The sequence below is a fragment of the Bos taurus genome, chromosome 16 (assembly GCF_002263795.3).
Source record: "Bos taurus isolate L1 Dominette 01449 registration number 42190680 breed Hereford chromosome 16, ARS-UCD2.0, whole genome shotgun sequence".
NCBI classification, from domain to species: domain Eukaryota; kingdom Metazoa; phylum Chordata; class Mammalia; order Artiodactyla; family Bovidae; genus Bos; species Bos taurus.
In genome coordinates this window covers 6,566,253-6,586,598 of record NC_037343.1, presented here as the reverse complement: position 1 = coordinate 6,586,598, position 20,346 = coordinate 6,566,253, and the positions used below count along the sequence as shown (strand labels likewise).

The 20,346-nt window shown below is 35.1% G+C and overlaps 1 protein-coding gene across 3 annotated transcripts in view; it reads right to left on the bottom strand.

Annotated features, from left to right (window-relative positions):
• The window catches only part of KCNT2 (potassium sodium-activated channel subfamily T member 2), a 443,182-nt gene that overhangs the window by 244,721 nt on the left and 178,115 nt on the right, over positions 1-20,346 (bottom strand). For all 3 annotated transcript variants that reach the window (XM_024976669.2, XM_024976670.2, XM_059875651.1), the window contains exons 6-8: positions 13,588-13,662; positions 12,300-12,383; positions 8,838-8,932 (exon numbers count right to left, since the gene is read on the bottom strand). In XM_024976669.2, coding sequence (XP_024832437.1) covers positions 8,838-8,932; positions 12,300-12,383; positions 13,588-13,662 — 254 coding nt within the window. The remainder of the gene's footprint in view (positions 1-8,837; positions 8,933-12,299; positions 12,384-13,587; positions 13,663-20,346) is intronic.

Below are 20,346 nucleotides of genomic sequence, written 5' to 3'. Positions count from 1 at the left end.
AAGAATACTGAAGAGGGTTGCCATTTCCTTCTCCAGGATTCTTCTGGAGCCAGGGATTGAACCCACGTCTTCTGAGGCTCCTGCATTGGCATGTAGAGTCTCTACCAGTGAGTCATCTGGGAAGCTCATGATAGCAATAAGAAGTGATAATTTCATTAATTTTACCACACTGTTCTACTCTCAAAATTGCAAAATTAGAAGAAAATTTTTCAAGATATAAATTCAGAAATTATATGGAGACAAAATTAACAACCAAAATTTGATTTATCTGGAAGTTCCTATTTAAGAGGTATGTGTAGGCAATTTATAAAAATTATTTCAAAGAGCATTCCTTTTTAATTTAAAAAGTTGTAGAAGTTTTACTACTCAGTTATATTTCTTCAATAGAAGTAAAAAAACTAGAATGTCTTCATAAAACCACACTGTCAGAGAAGGTATGATTATAAAGATTCTTTCCATCATCCAACACAAAGTTAAATGTGAAAAGAAGGTACTTAAAGGAACATTCTCAAAATACATGGTTTGAACATTTTTGGCCTACAATTCATTTAAGTATATCCAACTGATAAGGATATTGGCCTGTGATTTTAACCCCAGAATATTATTTTCTATTAATTGCAAACACTTGTTAAGCATCTTATATTTTCTGACTATAAAGAGACATTAGATATAAAACGATAAGAAAGAACAATTGAAACTTTGTTATATATGTTAAAAATCTGGCAGGAAACACTGATAATTAGGAAAGTATTATATATTTTGTAATTTTTTCCAACACTGGCAAGCATAAAGCTTGGATATCTCCCATTAAGTTAGATAACCTTCAAGAAAACTTAAGAGCTTCAAGCTAAATGTCAAGACTCAAAAGATAAGCAGGAGAGAAAGGAGAGGAATTTAGATTTTAAAAAATATGAAAATAATTTTACTAATGGAAGGAAACTATTCAAACAAATCATACATAAAGTGATCACTACATTTTGCACCTTGTATTAAATTTTGTTCTCTTTTCTATATTCCTTAATTTTTTGTAACTTTGTTTTGTTTTCAAAACTTACACATATTCATTTGAAAATGTAAACCACAGCAAAATGTATAAGGAAGAAAGTTAAAAAAATCATTCATAATCCTATATCCACATAATCACTTAATATATTCTTTCTGTATCTCTTTCTGTATCTTTATAAAAACACAGAAGTGTAGAAAGGCAGATGGGAAAACAGGTAAATAGAAATAAAGTGATAATTATTAATATTATTATTATTAAATTATTAAAATAAATTTATATGCAGAAATTTTATCTAAATATTTAGCTAAAACTAAAAAAAAAAAAAAAATTAGAAACTTGCCAAATTTAAAGTAACTATTTGCAGAAAAGAGAAACTAATGACTAAAGTATTGTTCTATACTTAATCCAAAATGTCTTTACTAATGAAGAAAGTGTCATCTTAATGTTTTATTCAGCTATAATCCTGCTTCAAATGGCAATTTAAAATTCACAATAGAAATGAGAAAGCTATCACAATTCTATTTGATTTTTTTTTTTTTTTTCTTCCCTTGTAGTTCAGCTGGTAAAGAAACTGCCTGCAATGCGGGAGACCTGGGTTCAATCCCTGGCTTGGGAATACCCTCTGGAGAAGAGAAAGGCTACCCACTCCAGTATTCCGACCTGGAGAATTCCACGGGCTAAGTCCATGGGGTTGCAAAGAGTCGGAAATGACTGACTTTCACTTTCACTTATCTGATTTTTAGTTTGATTATAATTTATATACGTCTAGGTTAATGACTTCTAGAACATCATATAAATAATACAAGGTAAGCATATCACTCTGGGACCAATTTGCCTAGGTCCAGATCTGAACTCTGCTTTTTACTAATTGTACATCTTGGATAAACTAAAGCTTATCTTTTCATCTGTCCCTTCTGTGCCTCATTCTCTTGTCTAAAATGAGAAGAATCATACATAACATTCACTTCATTGTACAGCAGAAGAAAAACACAATGTTGTATAGCAATTACACTCCAATTAATTTTTTTTTCTACAATAAATTCTGAGAAAATCCAGCACAGAACCACCCCTTCCTGCCTATATTATAAACAATGATTTGGGGCAGCAGTAGGAAAAAAAAAATGACTGAGGTAAACTAATTTTTTCACACTCTACTAAAACACAAAATATCCATTAACCTAATATATCTTGTTGTACTATATAACTCTATGAAATAATATGAAAATACGCAATACATATTCAAATAAAAATTTCAAATCAAAGTAGGTGCAAAAACAAGTTTAACAGTGTATAATTAGAAACAGCAAATGCATTATACATTAGAGTACTTATTATTGGTTAGAATATGTTGAAAATTGCTCTAAAGTCATGCACTTAATTCCTGGATGGACCAGTTGCCTCCGCTTTGTTACAGAGACATGGGCTGAATCACAACTCCCAGCTGTCTTGGAAGTGTGCACTGTTGATCAGGAGGGGCACACAGCGACATGTGGAAAGATGAGTCTAATTCTATCACAATGACAGGAAAGGCAATTCTGAGCACATTTCCTACAGGGAGGGGTCGGCAGCCTAATTGTTATTTTGGTTTGGCACTGAGCACGGTGTCTCTGATAAGCGGATGCCTAATGATAGTTCTCTGTAATGTTCATAACAATGAAGACAAGATACATTTTAAGCCATACAGCAGCTTTCCAAACAGGTAGTTTTAAGACTGTGAGATCCACAAACAACACAGTCCTTTCATCAAATATTAGTTCTTGAAATCATTCAGGGCTTAATATTTAATATATATATATTAAAAGTTCCGATTTGGAAAAGCATTGACAGTCTTGCTCTGTGATGTAAATTAAGAGCATTTACTATGACACACACACACACATATATATATATTACATTGTGCTGTGCTTAGTCGCTCAGTCGTGTGCAACTCTTTGCAATCCCATGCAGTGAATTCCACCAAGCTCCTCTGTCCATAGGGATTCTCCAGGCATGAATACTGGAGTGGGTTGCCATGCACTCCTCCAGGTATATTACATTATGTTGATATATATATATATGAGTGTGTGTGTGTCTGTACCAATATACATACATAGATACAAATATATATCAGTTTAGTTCAGTAACTCAGTCTTGTCCGACTCTGTGATCCGTGTACTGCAAAATGCCAGGCTCCCTGTCCATCACCAACTCCTGCAGCTTGTTCAACCTCCTGTCCATTGAGTGGGTGATGCCATCCAACTGTCTTGGCCTCTGTTGTCCACTTCTCCTTCTGCCTTCAATCTTTCTCAGCATCAGGGTCTTTTCTAATGAGTCAGCTCTTCATATCATGTGGCCAAAGTATTGGAGCTTCAGCTTCAGCATCAGTCCTTCTAATGAATATTGAGGACTGATTTCCTTTATGATGGACTGGTTTCATCTCCTTGCAGTAAAAAGGACTCTCAAGAGTCTTCTCCAACACCACAGTTCAAAAGCATCAGTTCTTTGGTGCTCAGCTTTCTTTATGGTCTGAATCACATATCCCTACATGACTACTGGAAAAATCCTAGCTTTGACAAGACAGATCTTTGTCAGTAAAGTAATGTCTCTATTTTAAATAGGCTGTCTAGGTTGGTCATAGCTTTTCTTCCAAGGAGCAAGCATCTTTTAATTTCACGGCTGAATTCACCATCTGCTGTGATTTTGGAGCCCCCCAGAATAAAATCCCCCACTGTTTCTATTGTTTCCCCATCTATTTGGCATGAAGTGATGGGACCAGATGCTATGATCTTCGTTTTTTCAATGTTGAGTTTTAAGTAAGCTTCTTCATTCTCCTCTTTCACTTTCATCAGGAGGGTCTTTAGTTCTTCTTCACTTTTTGCCATAAGGGCAGTGTCATCTGCATATCTGAGGTTATTGATATTTCTCCCAGAAATCTTGATTCCAGCTTGCACTTCATCCAGCGCAGCATTTCACATGATATGCTCTGCATATAAGTTAAATAAGCAGGGTGACAATATGCCTTGCCAAACTCCTTTTCCTATTTGACTTGGAGGATTTTGAGTATTACTTTGCTAGTGTGTGAGATGAGTACAATTGTGTGGTAGTTTGAACATTCTTTGGCATTTCCCTTTTTTGGGGATAGGAATGAAAACTGACCTTTTCCAGTCTTGTGGCCACTGCTGAGTTTTCCAAATTTGTTGGCATATTGAGTGCAGGACTTTCACAGCGTAATCATGTATGATTTGAAATCCCTCAACTAGAATTAAATCACCTCCACTACCTTTGCTTGTAGCAATGTTTCCTAAGGCCCATGTTATTTCGCATTCCAGAATGTCTGGCTCTAGGTGAGTGATCACACTATCGTGGTTATCTGGGTCATAAAGATCATTTTTGTATACTTCTTCTGTGTCTTGTTGCCACTTCTTAATATCTTCTGTTTCTGTTAGGTTCATACCATTTCTCTGCTTTATTAAGCCCATCTTTGCATGAAGTATTCCCTTAATATCACTAATTTTCTTGAAGGTAACTCTAGTCTTTCCCATTCTATTATTTTCCTCTATTTCTTTGCATTGATCATTTAGGAAGGCTTTCTTATAGCTCCTTGCTACTCTTTGGAACTCTGCCTTCAGATGGGTATATCTTTCCTTTTTCTCCCTTGCTTTTCACTTTTTTTCTTTTCTCAGCTATTTGTAAGGCATCATCAGACAACCATTTTGCCTTTTTGCATTTGTTTGTCTTGGAGATGGTCTTGATCATTGCCTTTTGCACAATGTCATGAACCTCGATCCATAGTTCTTCAGGAGTCTGTCTATCAGATATAATCCCTTGAATCTGTTTGTCATTTCTACTGTAAGGTATATGATTTAGGTCATACTCAAATGGTCTAGTGGTTTTCCCTACTTCTTCAATATAAGTCTGAACTTGGCAATAAGGAGTTATGATCTGAGCCATAGTCAGCTCCCGGTCTTGTTTTTCTAAAACTGTATAAAGCTTCTCCATCTTTGGCTGCAAAGAATATAATCAATCTGATTTTGATATTGACCATCTGGTGATGTCCATGTGTAGTCATCTCTTGTTTTTCTGGAAGAGGGTGTTTGCTATGACCAGTGCATTCTCTTGGCAAAACTCTGTTAGACTTTGCCCTGCTTCATTTTGTACTCCAAGCCCAAATTTGCCTGTTACTCCAGATATCTCTTGACTTCCTATTTTTTCATTCCTGTCCCCTATGATGAAATGGACATCTCTTTTGGGGGTTTGGGGTGTTAGTTCTAGAATGTCTTGTAGGTCATCATATCATTGTTCAACTTCAGCCCCTTCGGCATTAGCTGGGGCATAGACTTGGATTACTGTGCTATTGAATGCCTTGCCTTGGAAATGAACAGAGGTCATTCTGTCGTTTCAAGACTGCACCCAAATACTGCATTTTGGACCCTTTTGTTGACTATGAGGGCTACTCCATTTCTTCTAAGGGATTCTTGCCCACAGTAGTAGATATAATGGTCATCTGAATTAAATTCCCTCATTTCAGTCCATTTAAGCTGATGCCTAAAATGTCGATGTTTACTCTTACCATCTCCTGTTTGACCACTTCTAATTTCCCTTGATTCCTGGACCTAACCATTCCAGGTTCCTATGCAATACTGTTCTTTAAAGCATTGGACTTTACTTCCATCACCAGTCACATCCACTGTAAACACTTACAGTTACAAATAAGTGAGCCATGTGAATGAAAAGCAAAGTATGTGGAATATAATAAATAATAATGCAGTATATATAATGATGATAATGTTCAAATGGGACAAACTTTCAGTTGTAAGTTAAATAACTACCATGGATGTAACATAAAGCTGGATTAATATAATTAACACTGCTCTGTTATACAGGAAAATTGTTAAGTGAATAAATTCTGAGTTATCACAAGGACATTTTTTATTTGATTTGGTATTTATAAAAGGTGATAGACATTCACTAAACTTACCATGGCAATTATTTCCTGTTGTATATAAGCAAATGTTATTCTGTACATGTTACCTGTATATAAATTATTTCTCAATAAAACTGGAAGAAAAAAAGTAGCCAGTTCTCTCTGTCTGTTGCCTAGAATCATTTTTAGGTATCCTGATTCAGTTTTACAGTATTATTAATAAATTACTATGTTTAGACATTTTAAAGTAAATCTCATTTTTGAGTTCACATAATTAAATCTTTTTGTATAAAGAGAAAAACTGAAATTAAAATTTTTGCAATGTTATCACAATTTACCATGCCCTCACAGACATTTTATAAACACACCCAATTCAACCTTCATTTAAAAAAACAAAAAACAAAAATCTTATAAGGTGATTAGTATTATTTTCATTTAATGATGTGGAAAACAAGACTAAATAAATAAGCTGTCCAAGACCTCCCAATTAGTATAGTCCTGAGTTTTAAACAAACAATATACAAGTAGAATTTTATGACTCATCATTGCTTGTTGTTCCACAATATCCCATTTTCTTTTTCATGGTATAATATTCAACTGGGTATACTGCCCAGTTAGGCTACATTTTTGCAGATCTCCTGCAGCTATATGTAGGTATATGACCAAATTCTATCTTAAATTATGCATGTAATTTCTTGTAGTTCCTTATATCCTTTCCTCCTAAGAGAAAAGGTTGGAGTTAGGATGTAATGGCAAGACCAAAAAAGCCATACTGAACCATGGAAACTGTTTTTAGTATGACAGAAAACAAGATATATGGAAACTTTATCTCTAGGGTATTAAGCTGATGTGACAATCTTGGACAGACTTCATAGATATTTCTTTTTGTGTAAGTTCTTGCATCTTTGTGTGTACTTCTATTTTATAATATGTGTGGCATAACTGTGGTAAAATAGCCTGATGATGTATCATGACTAATGCAACATTTTTTATATTTTTTCTTGTAAGTAACCCCATCACCTATGGTGAATTCAAATAATACTTATTCTACCTTACTATGATGATCATGGTTTATGAAGACATTTGCTTGTAAAGCTAGACAATACACAAATAAATCAAACATCAATTTCTCTATCCCAGATATTATAATTTAAAACAGATTAATCTAATTGTATTGATGTGCATGTGATTAAAAACAATAACATTTTATTAAAATTATGTTAGAGTTAGACATAACTCTATACAAAAATTCCACACTGAAAGACAGATTCAAATCCACTTATTGGTGTCAGCTTTAACTATAGACTATATTTGGAAAAACTACCACTCAAGTGTCTGAAATTTAACAATATGTACACACAACAAAAAAGGTAACTATAAATACAACAAAAAGTGAAACATAAATGATTTAAAAGATTAACAAGTTGCATAATGGAAATTTCACATAGATCATGAAAACCCTTTATCAAGTACTGTTGCACTCCTTGGCACAGGAAAGTGGCAAAATTTGTGTAGTCACTTTCTTCAAAAATAAAAAGTGCTCAAGAAATAGATGTAGAGGCAGAAAGTAAGAGCCCTACTGTAGATAGTTCACTGTGATGAGCATAGTCCAAATCATCTGTACTTATTTTAGCATTAAAATTTCAGTTACTCCTTTACCAAATTTACTTTAACAGACTATGTATAACATTTATAACTCATTCATTTTACTCTTGGTCATTTTCCAGCAATTGAGAATCAGTAAGTACTTTTTCTTAAGTCCAATAAAAGGAAAGCTCCTAAATTATTTTAAAAATGCAATTATCTTAAAATTAAGAACACTTTTGTGACTTGAGAAGGCACTGCTATCAGTATTTATGCAGTTGTTTACTAGGTGAATAAATTTATGCAGTTATTTACTAGGTGAATAATAAAAGTAATCTGTTCAGAATAAAAAAAAAGATAAGATGGTATTGTGTCCATTTTAGAGGGATATTTTATATTTAACAATGCAGAATAGCCTAAAATGTTTACTTTTTAAATATAAAAGTAAGCAATAAAACATTTTAAATCCATTTAATAGAGATATTAATTACATACTACTTAAGCATACATTATATTTCTGTATCTAAAACTATATTTACATACATATATCTGTAGCTATATTTATATCTAAAAATTGTATAATGCTAGTGATGAGGGCATTCTTCCTACTTTAGGACTTCCTAATTTCTCTTTGTCAGTAGGTCAAATTCAGGTCAGAGCACAATTATACATAATGGAGTTGAAAAACAGATATATCACTCAACCTCATTTTCTGATTCTCACATTCCTTTTTTTTTTTTCTTTAGTTAGGATCTTCATGGATCCATATAGGAAGTGTATCATTTCTCATTGGATTACCGTGTAATTGGCAAAGTGGGACTTTCCACAGGAAGAAATAGCTGTTTTCTATAACAAGGCAAAGTACCAGTTGCCTCACACTGTCAGGTCTGCGCTTGCTTTCTGCCTGGCTGCATGTTAGACATCAGGGGAGAAGATGTAGGCAGAGAGTGATGGGCAGTGACAATGTTCTCAACAGCGGTTCTGCTTTGAAGATTACAGACAGATAAGGGCATCTCCATGTCAGCAGTTTGAAGGAAAAACTCTTGTTTGACAACTATGGCATGAAATACAAATTCTTGTGATCTGGTTGTTTACAGCATTTGGGAAACCTCAGAGTTACAGTAAATATCAATTCCGAATAATCGATGTCCTTTCTTGATTTTTTTTCTGTAAAACTGAAGTAAAGATTTTATTTTTGTTTCTGTAGGTGACTCATTATGTTTTATAGTAAATATTTATCTATTCATCTTTATTGCCAGCTCTTAGTTTAAATGGTTTATAATACTGTTTTTTAGTATTATAATTAAAATAAAACATAATAAAAATGCTGATGTACAGTCTTACCAGGTGAAGATAAGGCAAAGTAATGTAGATATTAAAATCAAAACTTGATTAAACATTGCAGACTGTGTACGCTGAATGGCTCTGTGTAGATCATTCTGAAATAATACAGAAAAAGCATATTTTAAATTCTGATAGATACTCAGTAATCATGAGTTTTGTTACATTTGTTACTATGTATTACATTTTAACTGTCTTATTCATATTCAACACACATACTTTAAATGCATATAGCAGCATATTTTTGGTTTTTCCTAAGTCTAATTAAACCTCACTGTAACATTCATATTGCCAAGAAAATATTAATACTGTGGGACACCACAAAAGCACTAAATTTTAGTTTACTCGCTGTACAAAGAGATGTTCAAAGACTCTCCAAAAGCCCTCTCTGAACACAATGCTGTCTAATGGAAATTTCTAATTTTAAAAGATCAGAAAATAATATGTTCAACTGGGGGGAAAGTAATAGCTGGATCAAACTACAACCATATCTCATTCTCTAAGTCACAAAAAGTAACATGCATTATGCCAGGCAGTTTATCATAAAAATAAAAAGTTACATAGCCAATGAACATGTTTAGATAAATTTCATTCATATTAAGAGAAATGTGAATTCAAGATACGTTTACTTTGCAATTGAAAAACATTAAAAAATAATAATACCTACTGTTATTTAAGAGGCAAAAAATGAGCACACATATGTAATATTGCTCAAGTAATTTGTTATAAATATCTTGAAAGTAATTTGGTAATACAGGTCAAAATTCACAAGTATGCCCTTTCCAGTTCATGCATTCACCATTTAATTAGTATTTATCCCATAACATAATTTTTAAAAGTTAACCACATGAAAATTATGAGATGGAAGTTGAATATTTATATATGCTCATCTTCATTACAAAATTATAATATTTCCTATAATATAATATTTTGTATATTATTTATTGTATAAAATATAAATATGAATAACATATTTATTGTGTAATATATATTGTATGATGTATAATATATTATATTATTTTGTATATTTATTTGTATCAATATTTTGTATAATCTTTATTGCAAAATTATAATATAAATAATGAATGTTCATTCCTATTAAAATAACTAAAAATGAAATAGAAAATGGTTGAATAAATTGATCAAAATTAGATAGCAGACTTACGTGCATCCATTAAAGATGGTTTGAACATAAATATTTATTGACATATGAACTCGTATTTGACAAACATTCAAATCATAAAATTAAACATACATTTTGTGTGTGTGCTTTCATAGAAAATATTAGAAGGATATAAATTATTTCTAGTGTCTAGCCTGTGTGGAAGATTTGCAGTTTTGCATAATGTTTTACTTTATAGTCTTCTGTTTTATAAATTTTCATAATAATTTTTTAACAGTCTGAATAGCTGTACTACATGAGATAAATAGGTAGCTCAGCTGGTAAAGAATCTACCTGCAATGCAGGAGACCCTGGTTCAATTCCTGGGTTGGGAAGTTCCCCTGGAGAAGGGAACGGCTACCCACTCCAGTATTCTTGCCTGGAGAATTCCATGGGCAAAGGAGCCTACTGGGCTACAGTCCATGTGGTCACAAAAAGTCAGACACGACTGAGCCACTTTCACTTTCAGTATAAAATAAAACCTCAATGAGCCGTTATTTTATCCTTTTCTATCACACATTTAACCAGAACTTTTGTTATGAAAACAAAAAAAACTAAGTTGATTAAGACTTCACCTTGCATTCTTTACTTTCTTCTAACAGAGGTGTTAATGAACAGAAAAACAAATTAAAATTTACCAATCAGGAAGAAAAGAAGTAAAATATAGAATTATGATGGAAAATGAATCCTAAATTAATAATGCAAAGCACTACTTTTACTCTTAATGATTGACTAATGATTCCTTTCTTGGTTAGGTTACTTTTTCCAGCAACTAATAAACAGAAATTAGCAAAGAGTACTGGAGGAATTTTTTTTTTTTTCATTAACAATTTAGGCAGTCTGCTGCTGCTGCTGCTAAGTTGCTTCAGTCGTGTTTGACTCTGTGCGACCCCATATACAGCAGCCCACCAGGCTCCGCCATTATAGTTAGTGAAACAATATTTTTTTGGATGGCTAAGAGAGCAGGATGTTTTTGCAAACCATCCACAGGACATACACTGCTCCCCTTATTAGCTGTGAACTTGCATGAGACTCCAGTGGTTACTTAATATATTGAGAGCTGATTAGAAACATTCACCTGGTTGTAAAGACTCAAATGCTATCCAAATAGCTTTTGGCCAAAACTATTGCCATACTTTCTGTTAAAAAGCTATTTAAAAGAAAAACAAGTTTGCCTCCAAGCACACTTAATTTCGGTGTGATCAAATTAATAATATTGAGCTCTTACTATGTTTTTGCTAGATACAAGATTTTTACATATATATGAATGTATATATAATGTAACTTAATTCTCACAGCAAGCTTCTATGTTGGTAGTTTTATTCTCTTTCAAAAGGAAGACATTAGCAAAGGTGTTAAATCACTTGCTTATTTTATCAGAGTGCTTAGCTGAGAGTAGACTCATATTAATACTTGTAGAACAAATGGAAGAAGTGAAAGTGTGAAAGTGTTAGTCTCTCAGTGATGTCTGACTCTTTGCAACCCCATGGACTGCAGCCAGGCTCCTCTGTCCATGGAATTCTCCAGACGAGAATGCTAGAGTCAGCTGCCATTCCCTTCTCCAGGGGATCTTCCTGATCCAGGGAAAGAACCCAGGTCCCCTGCACTGCAGGGAACTTCTTTACCATCTGAGCCACCAGGGTAGAATAAATGACTGAATAGCAAATAGCAAACGTCAGCTCACTAGTAAGTATCCAAGCCTATTATATTTTGGTCCTAGTCATAAATCAGTCCTTTCAAACAGAGTTGGCCTTAGGCAAAATGCAATGGTGGCACATCTCTGAGTTCTGCATCTCTTCCTTCCTGCTTCCCCTTCTGCCTCCCTATTCCCAACAGAACCCAACCTAAAAAGCTGACTTTACATGAGGACCTTCCGGCTCCAATAAAGTGCCTTAGAAAACTCCACAGATTTTTATGGAATGTGAGACTACCTACAGTATGACAACATTACCTCCTGAAGCCTTAAACCTAGGGGTCCTGTTATACATAATGAAATTGCTTTAGAAGGAAACGCTATCTGTCTGCAGAAGACTGGTAATAAGTTTGACCATCCAAACAGCAGTCAGCTTTGGTTTGGTGATCTTTAGACTATTTGAATTTTTTTTGTTTACTATTTCATAGGGCCTTATAAAAGAAGGGACTTGACAATAAAGGCGTTTCACCACTTTTCATTCTCATTAGGATATAAACAGACATAGGGTCTATTAGCTTAGACATGTATGCAACACATCACTTTAGTGAGGTAAGAAGGTAATGGAGCATTGAAAAATACTTTTGTTTTTGCACTTGTATTTTATACTTACAATCATATTTTCCAAGGCATGTTTGGCAAGCCAACAGTTTAGAAAAACTGGGACAAATAGATTTCTTAAGGAAGGCCAGAATATCTGGAAGACAAATCAAAACTAAATTTTTATCTCCAAGCAAGAAATCCACATGATTGAGAAGAAAAGCAAAACAAAAATAACGTATTAAGGACAATATAATGATATAAAACATGTGGCAAATACTCTAAACTCATATGATTATTGAAATGAAGGGGCAGACAGGATCTTTTCATTCTTGTCTAAGTCTTAAGGAAAAATTCTTTGCAAAGTTATTATAGAAGCAGAAAGAAAATAATCAGCTCTCATGGGATATCAACTATAACTGTGCTAATTCCATCACTAAATCTTTTGGTATGACTGTTATAATAGATATCATCTTTTTCTTTTCTGGAACTGGAGGTAAAAATAGGTGTAAGGAGATAGTGCTTAACTTTTCTATAACATTACCACTTACTCTCTCAGATTCAAACATTTATGTGACACTGGGGAACTGTATTCCATTGGAATTATATTTAATTAACCTATCATTCAATCTAGAGCCAGTTGTTCCTCTAGATAAATCACTCAAATTAAAATAATTGTCAGAGTGAGCAACAGCTTCAGATCATACTGACTTATAGTCATGATTTTCCAAATAAAATTCAAAATAAAAAGTGTTAGAAAGCACATTCCCAACAGACATTACTAAAGCTTTATAGATTAAGATCCAGTTTTGCAACGGGAAAGTGCTGGTTGCATATTCTGTAGCTGAACATGATCACCATGGAACTGGTCCTCCACAGACTTTAATAAAGAAGCAAACTGCTGATTGTCTTGGTTGTTAGCAACATATTTAGCAAACAGAGAACTGGATTTAATAAATCCTGTGGCTTAAACTAAAGATAAACATATTCTCAGCGTGAGAAACTTTTATAAATACTTGGCTTTTCATTTTTAAAACTCTACAATATACACAAGAAGTGGAGTGATTCATTTCTAATCTATTTAGATAAAATTAACACGTTTAAATGGTACCTCTAGAGGATATATTCCTAAAATGCATTTCATTTTGCTATTGAACTAAATCTCATTAATGTTCACTTAATTTCACAACCCAGTTATAACTGACTTTGCTATTTATTTTCTAATACCATGATTTAATACATTATAAAAGCCTAAATTCATTCATCTGAGCTAATATATTATTTATTGCTATTTAGATTTAAAGATTTTACTCATGACTAATAACAAAATTATTTATTTTAAATATTCTTTTAGGACTTACTGAGATAATGAAGGGAACCGCATTAATTATTTCCAAGATGAAGGGTATTCGTAAAATCTGTTCCCAGATGTTTCCCTTCCAAAAAAAAAAAAAAAATGAATAAAAATAAAAGTCATTTACAACTGAATCCCATTAAATGGGGAAAAAGCATCAGAATTCTGCTAGCAATAAGGATGCTTACATTAACAGAATACAAAATCATTATTTAGAAATGTATCAATGACTTTTAGAGATTATTTTGCTACATGTAATTGTGCCCTCTCAATTTTGCAGAGTTTAAGCAAACCAAATGCTCATAGTAATCCATGAATATTGCACATAGCACATTTTAAGCACATAATATTGCATCAAAAAGTTACTAGTAAAAATAAAACAAGAAATCTTACAGAATCAATGAAAAAGTAGCTCCATCTTAATTTTTATATCATAATATAAAGCATATTAAATAGTTTGCAAACACACACATATAACAATGGCCCTGGGAGGCCATTTAACATTGTTTTTAGGTTAATAAGATTTAAGGGCAGAGTTTTCTCAATCATCTGGATTCTAGTCTCCCAACCCACATAGTACAACAATATTAATCGGGTCTGGCTACATAATTAGTGGGGCCCAGTTAAAAATGAAAATGCAGGGCCTCTTATTAAGAAATTATGAGTAATTTCAAGAAGGTGACATCAGAGCATTCAAACAAGCACAGATCCTTCTAATTGTGCAGCTCTGGGCAATTGCACTGACTAATAGGTCATTCCTGAAACTTTCTCTAACCATGTCCAGTGAAAAAGAACTCAGAACTCCCTAACGCAATTTATTCTTTTAACGAAAAAACAAAATAAATCTACCTGTTAGAAAGGCAACTTGAAATCTGACTCCTGTAATGTCTAATTATTTTATGAATGGCAACCCACTCCAGTAGTCTTGCCTGGAGAATCCCATGGAAAGAGAAGCCTAGCAGGCTACATTCCATAGAGTTGCACAGAGTCAAATATGACTGAAGCAACTGAGCACGCACTGGCTATACTATCGGGATTCTTTATTTTTCTTGAGGTCCCAAAGTCTTAAAACATTACAGAGATGTAAAACACCTTGCATCTCCAATCCTGCTCATGACACCAATTGTCTTGCTGTTTGCAGTGTTTGCTGAACCCAGGGTAAGCAAGGCATGAGCTAAGATGTTAGTAGGAGGCTAGAGGAGCCGTAGGAACTGCAGATACGTTTATTCTCTCCTGGCCTGCACAGCAGCCATGACACAGCTTCTCTCCTGCTGACTGTAGCCATAACAACAGACACCCTATATTCTCCCCTCTTGTGGCTGACCCATAAGACACAGCCATGATGCAGCAGTAAAATGCAGCCTTATGTGGAGCTCACATATCCCTATAGCACAAAGTAGCTTGTGACCAAGTGAGTACTTCATGATGCACATGTACAGTGTTATAAATGACTTGACTTATTACATGAACATTATTTACAAAATGTGAGGCAAGAGCGAGAGGCTGTAGGGCAAGAGGGCCTGACTACGTCATCTTGGCTAATTTGCTCTTTCCTTGCACATCGCCACTTCATAAAGCAAGTTCTACATCAGGGATCGTCTGGGTTGCTAAAACAGTAAGAGATTTTGTTAGCCCTGGTTCATGAGCCGTCTGCAGGCTAAATAAAAAGTGGTGGAGGAGCAGGTGGAAGGCACGGAGCTGTAAGGATCTCTCTCATCTCTGTAGAGATGTAAGGATGCTTCCCTCATCACTTCCAACTCTGTAAGAAGGGCGCAGATAAACAACCTAGAGAGCTGGACTCAGACTCAGGGGCTGTTTTTGGCTAAAGCCCAAAACATCACACACATACACACACACACACACAAAACAGCAAAGCAAAGAGAAAGAATGTTGAGATAAGAACAGGTTACACTCACACTGATACTAAGACAGAGCGACTTATTTTCTGGGAACAAGATATAGACTCTACAGAATAAAATGTATGGCCATTTTAAGTTCAGACTCAGAAGGGCTGCAGGCCTGAGGAGACAGGGAATCTTGACAGATGGTGGCACTTGGACACCCAGAATTCAGGGCAGAGTGGCCAGACCGGGGCTTGAGGCATCAAGGAGCTTCTGCTCAAGGCCTTAGGAGAACCACAAAAGCCCCATCTGTATCTGCCATCAGAGCAACCCAACCACAGACTATTCCTGGGCCAGTCAGTCAGGACCTCCTTCTCCTGGAGCCTCCTCAGCTCTGAGGGGCCACGATCAGCCAGTTTCAGATAAGGAGGAGGTGGACACAGGAGAAGCCCCCCAAGAAGATTCTTGCCCCATTGAGTTCCCAGCTGTGCACACACGTGTGCTCAGTTCTATCTGACTCTCTGCTATCCCATGGACTGTTGCCCACCAGGCTCCTCAATCCATGGGATTTTTGAGGCAAGAATATTGGAGCAGTTTGCCATTTCCTCCTCTAGGAAATTTTCCCTGGCCTGAGGACTGAACCCACATTTTTTTGTCTCCTGCATCGGCAGGTGGATTCTTTACCATTGTGCCACCTGGGAAATTTCCAGCCTAGAAAAAGCTAAAACTGGATGAGAACATTAAATTTTTTACATACTGAACAGTATCTCTTAAATACTAAACTGAGATTTGTCTTGCCAAAACAAAAACAAAAACAAAAACAAAAACAAAACTAAGGGGCCTAACTGAGATTTCATTGGATCAGCACGGCTCATAAGGACAATGACTGGGTTTGAAGGAGAAACATAGGACGGGCTAAAGGCTTTTCTACTTGCACTGAATCAGGCCTATTCAATAAACCATTTATACTTGATTTTCATTATGCAACACTTCTATTTTTTATGGCACTGGTTAATGTTACCATTTAACAGTTTTTTACATAACTCAGTTTCCAGAATGGGTAACATTTGGGTCACTCTTTCCTCACTGTATTTTTTACTAGTCATTGTACATTGTTCCTTAATGTCAATGATTTTACACAGGAAAAAAGACTGATGTGACCAGAGGAGGGGGAGGTAATGGGAATCATTATCACTGGTCACACGGCAGGGTCTTTCTGCTAATGTACACTAAGGCTAGCAGGCATACATACTGAGGAAACCAGAATTGAAAGAGACACGTGTACCCCAATGTCCATCGCAGCACTGTTTATAATAGCCAGGACATGGAAGCAACCTAGATGTCCATCAGCAGATGAATGGATAAGAAAGCTGTTGTACATATACACAATGGAGTATTACTCAGCCATTAAAAAGAATTCATTTGAATCAGTTCTAATGAGGTGGATGAAACTGGAGCCTATTATACAGAGTGAAGTAAGCCAGAAAGGAAAACACCAATACAGCATACTAACACATATATATGGAATTTGGAAAGATGGTAACAACAACCCTGTATGTGAGACAGCAAAAGAGACACAGATGTATAGAACAGTCTTTTGGACTCTGTGGGAGAGGGAGGCGGGGGATGACTTGGGAGAATGGCATTAAAACATGTATAATATCATCTAAGAAATGAATTGCCAGTCCAGGTTCAATGCAGGATACAGGAATCTTGGGGCTGGTGCACTGGGATGACCCAGAGGGATGGTATGGGGAGGGAGTTGGGAGGGGGGTTCAGGATGGGGAACATGTGTACACCCATGGCGGATGCATGTTTATGTATGGCAAAACCAATACAATGTTGTAAAGTAAAAAAAAATAATAATAATAATTAAAAAAAAAAAAAAAGACTAGCATTAGTTTTCTTAGCTCGGCACACTGGAAAAGTTTAGTTCCTAGTAAACTAAAAGCTTCTATAACTCTGATGTGTCTCTTCATTTCCAGATCTAACACAACATTTATTTTTTATTACTTTCCCTCAAACCACTAAGAGAGTCTGATGAATAAAATGTGATTCAGTTGGGTTCATTTTTGATTTATCCTCCATATTCCAAGTCAGAGAATCTTTCTAAAATGGCAAATCTCCATCGCCAACATCCAAACTCCTCATTATATCATATGAAGCTTCACAATTTGAATTATGAGTGCTGGTTTGTTCTGTACCTACTATATTCCTAACCCATCTTGAATTCAGCTACAGATTCACCACATATAGAACTGATTTTGATACAGTTCTCTGAACGAGCTAGGCTATTTCATCTTTTATGACTTTGCTCACACTTCTTCTGCTTGGAATGCCCCAACCCCCGTACCTTCACCACTAACTACCTTGATACATGTTTTTAACATTTTACAAAACTTATTTGTTTCTATGACCATTACAGTTCAATGAGAACGATATTGAATAAAGGAAAGTTCCAAATATTTTATAATACTCTTCCCTTCTGGTATAATTGCTTTGATTTTGAACTTAAGCATTTGTATTTCATTTTCTTGGATCCATGTGGAAACACTCAAAAAATTTCATTTTGTTTTAAGTCTTCCTGATGCAATCATATAAATCATTAAACTTATGGCCACAAAGCTCAACAGAAATTTTCTGGAAGAAAGCATTTTCAAGAGTACTTGGCTATATATCCATTTTAGGTAATCTCATTTATGTTACAACTTCAACTTATTATCAACAATAAACCAATGACTTCCAATGTCGTATCTCTACCCTGGATCAATATTGTATCTGAGAGTCAGTTTCAGATCTCTACTGTCTAATGTGCTGCTTCACATGAATGCCTCAAAGGCACCTTGTGGGTAATTTGTCTAAAAGTAAAATTTAAAGGACAATGAAAATATGACAATCCAAAACCTATGGGATATAGCAAAAGCAGTTCTAAGAAGGAAATTTATAGCAATGCAATCTTATCTCAAGAAACAAGAAAAATCTCAAATAAACAACCTATCCTTATACCTAAAGCAACTAGTATAAGAAGAATAAACAAAACTCAAAGTTAGTGGAAGGAAAGAAATCATAATGATAAGAGCAAAAAAAATGAAATAGAGACAAAGAAAACAACAGTAAAGATCAATGAAACTAAAAGGTGGCTCTTCAGTAAGATGAACACAATTGAAAAACCTTTAGCAGACTCATCAGGATAAAAAAGTGAGAGGATTCAAATCAATAAAATTAGAAAGGAAAAATAAGTTATAACTGATACCACAGAAACAAAAAGAATCATAAGAGATGACAACAAGCAACTATATGCCAATAAAATGGACAACCTAAAAGTAAAGTTTCTGATGTTTGTCCTAACTGACTCTCAGCAACAAAAACCAAAGATCCTGGAGAAACTTTGCATCTTCTTTTCACATGCCATTGTTGTTCAGTCACTAAGTCATGTCTGACTCTTTGCAGCCCTATGGACTGTAGCCTGCCAGGCTCCTCTGTCCTTCACTATCTCCCAAAGTTTGGTCAGATTCATGTCTATTAAGTCAGTGATGCTATCTAACCACCTCATCCTCTGCCGCCCCCTTCACACACTACCTAAGTATAATTGTTGAATAAGACTTTCTGATTCATGAATGTATCTTGGGTTGTCTGGTTCTCAATTTAACTCTATTCCCACTCTAACCTCTTAATTGGTCTCCCCACCTTCCTCTCCAATTTTCCTTTACCTAGTTAACTCACACACATCTTTCAGCTATTAAATCAAATCTGAGTGTTTTGAGACTTACCCACCTCCTCTTTATACACATTCTAGACAAGATCAGACTCCCACACTTGGTTTTTTGATTCTTCATCAACACCCTTCTCCTTCCTTTTTTTCAGCTTGTTTTTATATATTTAATCAACACTTGACTTTGAATTTCATGTGGTCCAGGTGAGAGCACCAGGCTTCCCTGGTGGCTCAGACGGTAAAGCATCTGCTTGCAATGCAAGAGACCTGAGTTCGATCCCTGGGTTGGGAGGATCCTCTGGAGGAAGAAATGGCAACACTCCAGTATTCTTGCTTGGAAAATCCCATGGATGGAGGAGTCTGGTAGGCTACAGTCCATGGGGTCGCAAAGAGTTGGACATGACTGAATGACTTCACTTCACTCATGTGACTGAATTTAATGTGGTCCAGGTGAGAGCATACATTTAGTTCACAATTCTTTGCTCTGTTTCAAGCACAGTTCTTGCCGGTCTGAAGCGCCTCATCTGCATTATGTCAAACACACTCCTGTTGTTGATTCACAGCTAGTGTGTGCGTGTGTGCGTGTGTGTGTGTGTGTGTGTGTATGTTGTGGCAAATAATGAACTTCCACCTGAGGACTGACTTTCACAATCTAAAATTATACAGGGAGGCAATATACTCATTGCTAAAAATAAACGTCTTTTTTCAGTTATATTCATTAGGTTTAGTTCTAAAATCTCAGGTTGTCTTCTGAACTTAAAGATATATTCACAAATTATCTCCCCTAAAAATAGCTGATGAAAAATAGAGAAATTATCCAAAAGTTGCATTGGCTGTTAGGGAGTCCCCATGAGCCTACATAATATAGGCTCAGGATAAAAGCAATGATGGCAAAAAAAGAAAACATAAATCTAGAGATGGCACTACATAGAGAAGTGTGAAATAAGATCCAAAAGGCAGGCACATGCCTTTCAAAATTAAGTTAAGTACCTGTTCCACTTAATCATATTTTCCTGAACGAGATGAAAGGCATTAGTCTTCTTCCAAAAGGTAACTTCTTAAAGAAAAAAGATAGTTTCTAAGAAATAGCTTTAACTGTACTAAGCATGTAGAACTCTCCATGTTCCTCTTCTTATTGACATAATGCAGTAAAATATAAATAAAATTTAATCTATTTTATACTTGGTATGGATGCAACTTTCCTCAACCAATA